The 13,584-nt window shown below is 40.6% G+C and overlaps 1 protein-coding gene across 1 annotated transcript; it reads right to left on the bottom strand.

The window, feature by feature from the left end:
- Positions 1-8,052: 8,052 nt before the first annotated feature.
- On the bottom strand, positions 8,053-13,494 carry rab38b (RAB38b, member of RAS oncogene family). The gene is made up of 3 exons (XM_027016996.3): positions 13,225-13,494; positions 11,536-11,816; positions 8,053-9,442 (listed from the first exon to the last, which is right to left on the bottom strand). Exons 1-3 carry the CDS (start codon positions 13,421-13,423, stop codon positions 9,290-9,292), a joined length of 633 nt encoding a protein of 210 aa, XP_026872797.1. The 5' UTR covers positions 13,424-13,494; the 3' UTR covers positions 8,053-9,289.
- Positions 13,495-13,584: the final 90 nt, after the last annotated feature.

The following is a 13,584-nucleotide window of genomic DNA, read 5'->3' as shown; positions in this document are numbered from 1 at the left end:
CATCTCTTATCCACTCGGTGGCGATGTGATACTGTATTGAACCCATGCTGGTAGTAAAGCTGTTTCTTATGGTGTTTTGACGAATGTAGCCTAGTAAAAACAGACCGCATGTTAAAACAATAATTTACATGAACTGGAAACATTATGTGGATTCAAATCTGTATAACACTGTAGTCTAAGTAACTAAGTATTTCTTAGTTTACTCATAATTAGTCTTAAAAACACCTCCACTTTTTTAAAAACCATTTCTTTGATTAATTAAAGGGCTGTAAAATATCTCGCAAATGTCAGCAACCAATATATCCGCAATGGCTTTCCAAAGTCGTTCGCAGCCTGCTCCCAGGAGAGGAGGGACTAAGTATCACAGGGCTCGGCCATGTGCCGTTCACATGATCCAGAGAGGGAACGGAGGGGTTTGAACCTCAGGCTAGAGTGCGTCAGCTCCCTGCCTGTCTATTGTATCCCTCCACAGACAGCCCTCTGTCTGCGCCGTTGGGCTACGTGCCTTTCATTTGGCCAGGCATGTCAACGGGTGGCCTTGGTGATGCCGAGATTCCGACGTTGTGTTTTTTTTTTTTAATGTACCGCATGCTGATGTGAGGTTATGGGATGTATTATCCTCGCGGAGCTCATCCCCAGACAATCCCGTCATGGAGTTTTTTGTTTTTTTTCTCCTCCAGTTTGTTTAAAGGACACCAGTAAGGTCAAGGAACTTGGCACGAGTTCGTATACGCATGTATGTTTATGATTGTTCAGAATAATCCAGTCCATATATTTAATGAAAATCCGTGGCTTCTCCCCAGAGAGAACCATTTTATCTAAGCCCGTGGTCGATGAGTCACATGATGAGAAATTATTTTAGAGCTTGAAAAGCAGCCGGTAAGCACACGTCCCTCTGAAGAACAGATTTATCATCTAATCTTCGAATCATTTCCACATTTCCTGTGGCCTTAATTTGCATACATTAATGTGCTGTGCCGACGGAGGCAACAGCACGTCTTGTCTTGCGGGAGACGCCTCTAATTGCGCCGGTATTTTTGAACTGACCTTGAGAACGTCACGGTGAACAGTCGCTCGCGTAACCACTACCCCCGGGCCTACGTCTCCCACGGGTCCCATAAAAATAATGACTCCAGCTTTTCAGGTGTGGGTCAGTCAATCACGCTGGCCTGTCGCCGTGGCAACAGGAGCTCGAAAAATCACAGCTTCCGCCTTTCTATGTGTGTGTGTGTGTGTGTGTGTGTGTGTGTGTGTGTGTGTGTGTGTGTGTGGTCAGTTTCTGTAGTTCTTAATACAGCACATCGGAATTTTAGTTGCTGCTGGTACACTCGATGCCACAGATCATGGTTTCCCAGCACTTTGCATTCATATTCTTCTCTTTGTCTGCTCTGTTCTACAGAATCTTTGCAGTCTCTCAATGACTGTGAGGAGTCTGAAACATGGACAAATGTCAGCCTGTCTTGCCTAGTGGGAAAAGCTAAGTTTGTGTGTGTGTGTGTGTGTTGTGCTCTGAAGCACAACCTGAAGATACAGTGTCCTTTCTTTTCTGCACCATTGGGCTGTCAGGTGTCTGTGGCAGAATGAGGCCACAACACAAACACTCACGTACTCAAAGCATCACAGTGTTCATGACTGTAGATTATAGTTTTCTGCACTGGGGTATCAGTGCAACCAAAGTAGGGTTTGCCATTACACTTTGGGTTAATTATTGTGAGGACCCTCACCCCCCACCCCTCTCCATAATAACTGTCATACATAATCCATGTTGACCCATTTTAGTCCTGTTGTGTGAGGGAGAGAAGAAGTGCATGGGCTTAATTTAATAGAAGTCTGGTAGACGTTAACTGCAGAGTCTTTCAGGCTTTGGGGAAGATTAATTTTAATCACAACATTTATTATCATTTAATCCTTCCATTACCACATTTTATTCATAGATTCCTTAACTCCAGGACACCAGACCACTTTCTTTGTTATAACTTTGTTAAGAAACATATAAATATGTTGCATTCAAACTTACTGGGTTTGATCTGTGCAGATGTTCATGTTATGAAGGAGCAAGAATATCTGAATGTAAGAGATTAATTCATGTAAGAGGTAATTCAATCACTCTAGTTAACGGAATGGTTTGTATGAGGTATATGCCCAGAAGTGAGAGAGAGCTGCAATGATTCACTTTGGAACAGGGTACAACCTGATTGGCTGAGGTAAGCTTTATGAAAAATGTTTGAGTGACAGCACAATGTTTCAGTGTGTGCTCATGGATTTAGTGTCACCTCTTTGTAGATAAATGATTTGTTAGATGGACTAACAAGCTGAAAGGGAGGTCTAAGGCCAGTTAGGACATGCATTAAACAAAACTGGGGTTAGGAGATGTTCGCCTGCTTCTTCTCTGGGAGCAATTTATTTCCCTAAAAAACCCAACCCAGCAAATCTTTCTGCTGAAGAGATCCTCCTGACTAAATTCTAGACTGAGCTCCTGGGCACCTCCTTCTCACAGTTTTAGAGGTGAATTCATTTTCCTCTCTAACTTTTAATTAAAGTGTCTTCACATCAGATGTGCCTGGAGGGCAAGGCCCATGAGCGTTGTGTGGAACAGTGGGGGGACGCTTGTCTCTTTCAGTTCCTCTGATGTGAGAATGAGTCTTCCTTTTAATTACAGACCAAAAAGCCATTACAACACCTTCACTGTTCCTAAAGATTAAAAAAACAAAACAAATTTCAGCTACTCTTGCTGGTCCCAGTTCAGTTGTCTCCTCTTCCCTGCACAGCAGTTCAAGTAAGGATGTGGGGAACTGCACAATCTGTCCTGCACATGGCAGTTTAGCTCTGAATGGTGGCCATAACCTGGAGACAGACCCATAAGCTTTGAATGGTGGCCATAACCTGGAGATAGACCCATAAGCTCCAGGGCAGAGGATCAGCCTCTCGTTTGTGTCATGGAAGAGTGCGCTGGAGGTGCACAGGCAACCCACAATGACCTTACTGGAGATGATGACTCAGTGCGCAGTGCAATACTGGAGCCATTATCCCAGGCCACGACTCTGCCGATGTGTCCAGTATAGCAAGCAGCTCTTCCTCCAGATACTTTGGTCACGTCCGCAAGCAGTTGTATTTTTGTCACTGTGCGTGGAGGGGGTGAGGGTCAGGACAGTTGAAGGGTTAAAATGCTAAGATGCCATCCTAACCGGCAATACTGTGGATGGTTGATGATACATTCAGTGGCTTTTTTATTTAAAATAAATAAATTTAAAAAAATAAGCCGCTCTTACAGACAGCCGGTGTTGCTGACTAAAATAGCAGCTACTGCTGTGTGATGAGCTGGGACAGCCATGTTGAGTCAAACTCTTTTTCCATCAGAAGACCGAAGTGAATTTGCAGTGAGGTGAACACCGTGCTCTTACCTTTATGACTGTTTTCTGAACTATTTTCACTGTATTTTAAGAAATAAAGGAAGTGCCTTTCTTGTTACCGTTCACAGGGTTTTCCACCCCGAAATGAACTGTTGGAATTGTTCAGCTGAAATGAAATTGCTCCTCACAGAACCACGTTACCAAGCTCCGTTCAGGACTTTTTTTTCACCTGAAAACTTTTACACAATTTTCAGTCTCTGCATCGATCACAGTCCTTGTCATGGTGCTGACTTTGGATAAGCACAGATGGAAGCATAAAAGCTCTTTTGGGGTTCAAATGCATGCTATATGCATCTAGAATGAGGTCTACATTCAGCTGTCGCTGTTCTTGATTAAGTCGAGTCCATTGAGAGGCCACTCATATGCCTATTTCTAATGTCCCACTTATGTAGGCAATAGGAAAAAAAACTCATTAGCTTCCTGTAAAAGGCACTAGACTAACTCTTCAAAGATGAAGAGTTTGCTATTTTGACATTTAAATCATAATACTTATGGAGATGCTGTACCTTTTTATCTTAACACTAGTTTTAATATATTAATATATGTCTGGGAAGGTTTTTTTTTTATTGTTTCAGTGTTCAGTCCATTTACTCTCACTTGATGCATCAGCCCAACACAATCAATCTAAAGCTTTTATTTTGGAGCTAGTGACTAATTACTGCACCACATGGCTTGCAATCACACCCAGACTATGTTTCGCGCAGTACGCCGAAGAATCTGCTGAAATCGGTCCACATTAGTATTAGCAGCCCTTGACCACAGTGCCAAGTGTTCTTATTGGACTGTGAAATCCAGCTGGGAGCCACACTAATCCACGACTCTGGCTGTGCACAGCCAGTCTAAGCCAGTCACAACCCTCAGCCCGCTACCTAATCGCCTTTACTTTCTTTTTTTACCCAAATCCAATGTATTGTCAACTGAGCCTGCAAGAGAAACTGAAGGAAAAACCATATGAAAACATACGGAACCCTCTGAATATATGCTGAACCTTAAACCAATCACATGCCTCAGAGCTGTGTTCTAGAATTGGGACATATTTCAAAGGCTTTGGCTGGGTGTGATGGAGAATATAGGAAGAGTCTCGCTTGGAGCTTCTCTGACTGGACTGTGCTGTTAATGACAGCAAGATCATTTGGCAACATATTCAAAACATGAAATTGAAAAGAATAAATCTGTCCTATCATTAGTAATGATGCATAGCACAACCTCTGATAGATTTAGCACTCCTGTGCAGTGTTTCTCCAGGCTTAAACACAGACCAATGGGGCATTCATTCAAAAATCCCAATGAATGCCTTTTTAAAAGCATTCAAAGCATGTTCTGAATAAAAACCATGAAGATGTGTGACTATACTGTACGTTTCCCATATTACTGAAAGGAGATTTATTGAGGGGTTTGAAGTCTTAAATTATTCCCCAACTGGAATGTGCTTAAGTCCAGTGAGAAGCTGCACCAGAGCGCTAAATTCTATGTGTAAATATAAATATAAATGTTACTAATCAATAGTTTTAATGAAGTGTAGGTTGAAAAATAGCTAAACTTTTCCTTCTAAGGCAAACCCCTGCCATCGTATGAATGAAGCAGAATTCCCAATCTCTAGAAGTTCACTTCTTCATTCTCAGCTACAGAACAGAGGCATGTGGGATTAAACCTACTCACAGAAGGTTAACCTACGCTACATAGTGATTTGTGCTTAAAGCACTCATATAAATGCTGGCGTGTTCAATCCGCAGTTGGATTACTGAGTATCCATTCTTGAGCCCTCACAGATTCAGTTAAGTGGCATGGCCCAGAGCATTGACTCTGGATGGCAGGAGTGCTTTATTAGCTCGGACTTTAAAAGAGTGAAGAAGTCCAAAGGTCTTTTTTAATCCAACACTGTCATGGAGTCTTACTGGGTTATGTGTTCTCTCTACTTTAGTGTGCAGCATTACAAATGGCCTAGGAAGATAATAAACAAAGAAAGATTTGAATAAACCAAGTGACACTTGGAGAGAAAGGACAAATAATGTCCTTATTATTTTCTAAGACATGCTGGTTTCTCCATCTATATGAACACAGGTTCGTGATGGCATGAATCACTTTCTTGCTTTTGGCGGTAAAGTTGTTTGCTACCTTTAATGGCTCTCATCATAGGATGTGGTGGGCAATGATTTGCTCCACTGCTGTGCAAGAATTTCTTTTCTGCGGCACATTTAGTGTGTTTCTGCACTTTTGTGCATTGCATTTCCATTCCACGTATTGTCCTGAAGATAGGTGGCGCTAGTGAAAGTTCACAAAGGGTCTTTGAAAGAGGAGGAGTGTGTCTGCTGGCGATGTGGGAACATTTGGTGAGTGCAGTTGTACGAATATGTGCGCCTGTGCAGCACTAGCAGACGATGGTCAAAGTGTGTTTGTGTATGTGGATATGTAGGACATGCTGTGATTTTAATGCATATATGCAGACCAAGAAACACTAGTGTGCAAAACCTTGGTTGATCTAATAAACAGTACTGTGTTCTCACCATACACTCAGGCCACAGAGAGGAGAGTACCAAAAGCAGTATCCTATTTTGTAGCAGTGGATAAAGAGGTGGAAGTGGTGTAAGAGGTGTGTGTCTGTGTGTGTCTGTGTGAAAGTACGAGAGAGGAAGAGAAAGAGAATAAGGGAGGCTTGAGAATATTTCTGTGCCTCTATATCTGTGTGTAGTGTAGGTGGATGTGATCAGTTCCGTGTGTGTGTGTGTGTGTGTGTGTGTGTGTGTGTGTATGTAGATGTCTTTCTGTGGCAGGCAATGTGGGTGCTTCTGTGTGGGTGGTACTCTCTAGCAAAGATAATGCGAAGTGTTAAGGGGAGCTGAAGGGAGGCAAATCATTGTTGGTTTTTTTTTTTCCCTGCAACATATGTACCTGTGCAAGTCTCAAACTGTCATTCTATCAACACACACTGTTTCTGTAGCAGCCCAGATGGGGAGCTGGCTATTGTGAAATTAAGGGTGAACAGCTGCATGTAAATAAACATCATCACATAATCCAACCATTCCAAGAAAGAGAAAAAATTCACAGTGAAAAAAACATCAGAATCTCAGAAACATACAAACCTCTTTCACCACATTTCCCAGACTCCCCTATGCTTTAAGGTCTCACACTTCACAGCATGATGCAAGTAGTTACTTCCTTACTGTCATTCAATTATTATTCACTAATTTGTTTAAGGTAGTTATGTGGAAAGAGGGTGCAAATGAAAAGTGAGAGTTTCTTTGTTCATAATATGAGGGAGATTTTAACAAATCTTTTGTCTGTTGTCCTGATGAAGCTGATGTAATAGTTGGAATGAGTTGGAATCTGCTTAGTGTGTCTCCTGTCAGAAGTTCTAAATCAGGACGACCTTCTACATGCTGGGTGTGTACTCTAGCTGTCACTGCTCCCTCAGTAATTGCATCATTTAGTGTCCAAATATAGAAACGAAACGATCCTCTTAATACAGAAGAAAGGCTTGAAAACGATGGCTCTGGGACTTTTTGCATCAGGGTGTGAACACTTGGAAAATGGTGCAATTTATCATACATCAACAAATGCTTGTGTGCATGCTTTTTTCCTCTGAGATTCTTTAAATCCCTTTGCTCATGTTTCTGTCCTCTGTTATGTGCTTCTGCACACACTAAAGGGGTTTGTAAGACTGGCAGCAGGTCCAGGACCAGTTGTTTACAGACAACCTGCTTGCCAAAGCCAAATCGTTATTTCTTGACAAAAGTCATGTGGACTATAATGTGACACTAAGGAGCTCTAACTAGGCAACCTCAGCCATAAAGTGTCTCAGAAGACAATTTAGACTTAAGAACATTTCCTATCGATCATAAGTGTGGCATGAGTGCTGTCTCAGGGTTGCAGAAATCAACCAACATTATGATTCAGTATAGCCGCAACCTACACCTATGTGACTGATGCTAGTGGTTGACTGAATTCATTATAACTTAGCCAAAGTTCGGTCTCTTTTAATTCCAGGTGACCAGTGACACCAAAGATCAGGAACATACTCAGCTTGACAAAAGACCGTGCAGATCTTGCACGAGCTGCAACTTTTATAGAAACAAGCTTTTGTTCTTCCCTGTTCAGCAGTTGTCATGGAGATACCAGAAGACTTGGTCTGAATATGAGTAATATGCTAAAATGCCGCACAAGTCCACCAACATACTGTTGACTCTTCTCCTAGACAGGAGCGCTGGCTTTCCTTCCCTCCAGAGCAGTCCTGCTTATGTTGACATGCAGCACAAACTCGGCATCTTCCTCTGCTGCATAACTCCACACTTCCACACTCCAGGAGTTTTTAAAGCTAAGTGACAATTAACAAGGATCTTCATTATCAGTGCATATTAAGTATACCAGTGCATGGGTTTTAGAGTGGGGAAAAAAGACAGCAAATAAACTCTGAACTAATGGGCATCCTAAATTATGCTGGCTACATGCTACATATAATGTTTCACTCTCTATGATCTAAAAGGCTCTAAAGGGGAGCTGAAAAGCGCTACCGCCATGTCAATAACAAGAAGTCATTTGCTTCTAAATACCTCTCCGACTGTAGCTGATGCAGTCATGAACCATGATTAGAATCTGTCAGTATAACACAATGGCACAGATACTAGGATAAAAAATCCGAGACATATTTCTTGTTAATAGGGAACTGCTTAATTATTGAGTTCAAACAGCAAAACTGTATGCACATTACAAACATGCAATATTAATAAACAGTGTCTTATTAGCTTATTAAATGGTTCATAAAATCTTCAGTTAATTCTGTGAGGGCCTCACAGGTCGGGCCACATTTAGCCCAAAGCATCCAAATATAAAATACACTTTATACATTGTAACATTTCTTTTCACATTTATAGCCATGTAACACATTACACTGATTATTGCTTTTGCTCGCCAAAATTCTACAGGACATTTGGCGTAATGTGCTTCCTAATTATATAACACCTCCCACACAGACAATAACAGGCAAATGCTAAATAAAAGTGCAACGTGTTGGCGCCCAGTAGCCTCCAAAAAGGAACTTAGATCAATATCCATGTTAAAATGTCTGAACAAAGTAAGTGCTTTCTTGGGAGATTTATATAATTTCTGTGAGTCAGGCAGTGAATCACTGCAGAGGGTGGAGAGAGAGAGAGAGAGAGAGAGAGAGAGAGAGAGAGAGAGAGAGAGAGAGAGAGAGAGAGAGAGAGAGAGAGAGATGGAAAAGACAGAAAGTAGATGGAAAAGGGGCTGAGAGACACACAGAAACAGTGGGAGGACAGTGCATTGATCAGGATTGGAGATTAAGTCAACTACATTTACTCACATTTTTTATGACATTAGTTTTAATCTATTTTTTTCCCCACTGAGATTAAAACCTTTTCTAACCGTCTACAGTATCTTGGATAGACCTTACACAAATTTAAAAAGTTTGAATTTCTAAAAATATTTAAGTAACCAATTGTTTTAGAGTATGGATCAGGCTGTTTTATAATCTATAATAAAATACCTGTATAAATATTGCCATGTTTACATCCCTCGAAATGATTCTCTCAAGCTAGAAATAAATATTCCTGGCATCAGAACTTGCCTCTCGGTGTAGTTAACAATATACTGAATGTGCCAACTTTACACTTTTGTTGCATATAAATAACCAAAGAACACTGAAATCTCCCAAAGTACCGCCACATATATAACTGGGTTCCTGTTTTTAGTTCCATTCACACATGAACACACATGCACACCCAAAATTTTGCACACTCATCTTTTTTTGAGGCTTGTAAAGAAACACTTCTGTTAAGGGGACACTGAAGTGAATCCCTCGTTCCTTCCTCCTCACTCATCTGCAGAGGCTGAAGGTGTCTGTTCTCCAAGGCCGTGTCCCTCCGTTAGGGCTTGAAACAGCCAAAACAGCTCATCTCATTGGTCGGAGTCAGCTGGGGCGAGATGGTATCGGGGGTCACTGATTTGAGGATGTCACTCTCACTGGCAATTATGTGTTTGACCAGGAAGTTTGCTGCTTCGTTGATGTTGATGTTTTCCTACAACGAGAGGGTTTTTTTCTTGAGGTCTTATATGTTTGCTTGCTTGCTTGTATTATGGGTGTGGTGGTCTTGTTTATTTAGCCACAAAGTGAGACCAAATATTCTCACCACCTTTGCTAATCATATGTGCTAACTCTGCAATAAGTATACAGAAAACTTTCTGGCAGACACACACACACACACACACACACACACACACACACACACACCCAGCAGACGCCCCAGTATTGAATGGACACCTACAATGTTTATATAAGACTTGTTAGACTTACATAAACACTGTGGGTGTTAATCTGACTTTTTTTTTCTCAGCACTGTTGAGCATAGGATAAGCAGCACTAGATAAAAGTTAGCATAGAACATGTATACCACGCTGATTGTTCTGTCATAACATAATCCAGCCTCTACTGCCAAGTTTGTATGTATTGCCAAGCTATGTCAGTGTAATCACAAGGAGCGCTATATTATGGGACAACACATAGATTAATTCTTGAACAGTATTCAGTGGAATTGTATTTCATGGAATCTAGAAAGCTAATCTTCCTTAAATGATTGGAAGCAAAATGCATGCATGAGATTTATAAGGAATTACATGCAAAAGAGTAGAAAAAGCAACAAACACATGGTGCTACAAAGCTTTCCTCACACAGTCTGAATCTGTTTCCAGCACATCTGTTCTTTAGATAATACCTCAATTATTTCCCCTCTCTCAGAACATAGTTGTGAATTATTAACAGACATCATGATACTTGGTTTAAAACATTTTCAGACTAGCTATTTCAATTCAGATCAATGAAAAGGGATCCTAAGATACATTTATTTATATAAATAAATAAATCCCTTTCCAATGTCTTTTATCTGTCTATTAGATTGGATGAGAGCGCCCTCCCAGATCAGTCCATTTACCTCAGCCAATGCTTGGTGTGACTGTCAGGTGTAATTAGGGCTTGAATATTCATGACCTTTATTATAGGTGTCTAATAGTAGCTTCCTTCACTTTTCCTAATGATGTGGTTCTGGACACCTGACATCCCATTACACTGAATGGACTCTTTGAGGTCCATTATGTTTGAATGACTGGAGGTACACTGTCTCCTCCTGGTCCTCTCGAGTGTCGATAAAACTCTTTAACTTTGAGGTATACTGATCTAAATTATTTTTTAAAGTTTTTTGAGTAAAATAATGTGTTTCATGACAACAGTTTTCCTAATTTAGTGAGGAGATTAAACTCATGTTAATTTGTATTTGATGTCAGCTCATTCACCCTTCACCTGCATCTACACTCACTGGTCACCATAAGTAAGTCATACCTGTCTTAGAAGAGCATTAAAGATATACAATTGTACAAATACACACTGTGACCTATCTGTTGATATGCACAATTTGACAGCCACCCCAACAACGTTCATCAGTGGTCAGTTTCAGACCACATGACTACTGCATGACAAATATTATTTGGGTTTTTGGTCATTCTCAACACAGCAGTGACACTGATAGAGTAGTGGCATGGTTGTGAGTTTTAAGCTCACGTGAGTTTTTACACACCAAAAATATCCAGCCAAAAGTGGTCTATTAGTCAAAAGCCATTATTGAAGAGATAGAGGATGGCTAAAAAACACAGCATAGCAACAGATATGCAATACAAAAATGTGTCTAATATAATGGGTATGTGTAAGTGGGTGAGTAGCTCTGCTAATAATACATAAACATTATTCTAGTCTCAATTTATTCCATAAATATTATAAATCTACAGTTAATGCACAAGGATGGATTAAGTTCTGATTTTGACCTTTGGCACTTAAACTGTTGCATGTACATGTGACACAATAAATGTGTGAGTGAGTTAGTTTATGCATAGCCATTATATTGACTGCCTTTGTAAGCGATGAAGTGAGACAGTATCTTCTGTTAATGTGTATAGTTTGAAGACAGTAGCAGGAAATCTGTGACAGCAATATGCTGTTGAACATTTGATTAAAATTTTTCCAACTTTCCCCATTCCCATTTACACAAAGTACACAAAGAAAGAAAACCCACACAGAGACATATACAAGATTCCCAATGGGCTCTGTGTCATTATTATCCCTTACCTTGGCTGAGGTTTCAAACCATCCCACAAATCCATTCTCTTTGCAAAACTGGTCCACCCTGAGGTCACTACTGGTCAGCAGGTGTCTGCTTTGGTCACATTTGTTAGCCAGGAGCACAGTGGCGATACTTTTGCCATTGGCCAGCACCAACTTGGAGTCCAGGTCGTCCTTCCATTTGGTGACTGCTTCAAATGTCGCAGGCCTGGTGACGTCAAAAACGATGAAGGCTCCCATGGCTTCTCTGTAGTAAACCCGCGTCATGTTCCCAAAGCGCTCCTGACCTTCTCCCGTGACGCGTGAGACAATGAAAGAGAGAGTGAGTAAGCCCATGCGCTCAAGTGCTTATGTTCTTATTCATTTAACTGTTTTACATTGTAAGTGGGAACGTTTCTCTATACATTCATTCATTATGCTTAACATGTAATCAAATTTAAAAGAGGGTTATTACTGTACTCAGATATGAGAATTATTTTGTGCCTATTTCAAAGTTATTAAAGTATTATGCATTATGCAAGGTTTTTTTGAATATAATATTTTTTTGAATATTAAAAGCCTCATACTCCTGCCAAGTGCTGTTGTCACAAGTTGACGGTGTAGTCTCCCTCCTGGAGAACCCCCCACCTCCCTCCGCCCAAATGCTCATGTCTTGACTAAATCAATTTGGTGACAAAAGAAAAGGCTGTTTTGGAGGTCCAGACCTACATGCTGATCCAAGTGCACAGGTCATCATTATTAAGCTAACAAGAAGATATTTCAGAATGCAGACAGCTTGTTACATATATGAGCAATAGCATCTGGTGATATGTCGGAGAATCTTGCTGTTCCTGAGAAAATGACATTGCCTGAGTATAAGTGGAGACCACAAGGACCTCAGTAGTGCAATTTCAATGAAAAAGTGTCCATTAGCCCAGAGTATTCAGATTAAATAGTGTAGCTTCCATAAAACTATGTTAATAAGCAATTAAAAGCACTAAGCAACTAATCATTTTATTTATTGTAAAATTGGAAGCCAAACGGAACGTTTTAGCATCTAGATGACACTATTTCTACTAATCCTTCTTGTGTTACATTTTATTATCCCTAACCACTTTTTTTTTTTTTTTTTTGTCAGTGATATTTAGGGGTTACATCCTGGAGGAAGTAGGAGTCCAGTATTAGATCATTTTTCTCTGGTGTGATTCACAGTTATTTTCCCACAAAGATTCCCCTGTGGTTGACATGTAAATCTTACTCACGAATACTAATATGATAGCAGGCATACCTTTACGTGAGTAAGTTCTAAGAATCAAAGATATGGGAGATGGATGTCACATACAACTCATTGTAAATAATTAAAATGAAGGATGCAAATGCAGTCTGAGGGTTCCTTTACCTGGATTAATCTCTGAATCTAAATTCCAAATGGAAACACTTTTCTCCCCAAAACCATCACTATGGCTAAGTTATCTATAACGAATATATCTCCTTTTAGCCACAAAGGTAGGCCTAACCATTCGGAGGTAAACAACTTACTTTTTCTTAACAACCAACTCATATAAATGCCTACATGACTACAGTGCGCTGACACATCTGACATGTTGTAGGTGTTATTACTAGCCTTCAAATGTAGCAGGATAGCATCTTCACCGCTTGATTTAGACTAAAAAACTTTGTGTGCGACGTGATTTTCCTCCAGTCAGTGATGCCTACCTGCTATGTCCCATAGTTGTAATCGTACGGTTTCTGAGTCCCAGTTGAGAACTTTCAGAGCGAAGTCTACACCTATCGTGGCTCTGTAATTCGCCGAGTACGTCTGGTGAACGTAACGCTTAATGATGCTGGTCTTACCCACTCCTAAATCTCCGATAACGAGAATTTTGTACAGATGTTCTTTCCGATTGTTCTGCATGGCTGTTGAAAGGCTGTTACGCGGTCACGCCCCTTGCAATCCTGTGAACGTTTATGCTATACTACATGGGCCACCAGCCTCTTACCTAGTAAATGACACCCAAGGCATGTGTTTGGCAAACTTGTGACTGGCTGTCGCTCTTTTGCGCCACACTTCCTTCC

The sequence above is a fragment of the Electrophorus electricus genome, chromosome 19 (assembly GCF_041902795.1).
Source record: "Electrophorus electricus isolate QZ-2024a chromosome 19, ASM4190279v1, whole genome shotgun sequence".
NCBI lineage: Eukaryota > Metazoa > Chordata > Actinopteri > Gymnotiformes > Gymnotidae > Electrophorus > Electrophorus electricus.
The sequence above is the reverse complement of the archived record's forward strand: the minus strand, read 5'-3'. Positions and strand labels throughout refer to the sequence as shown.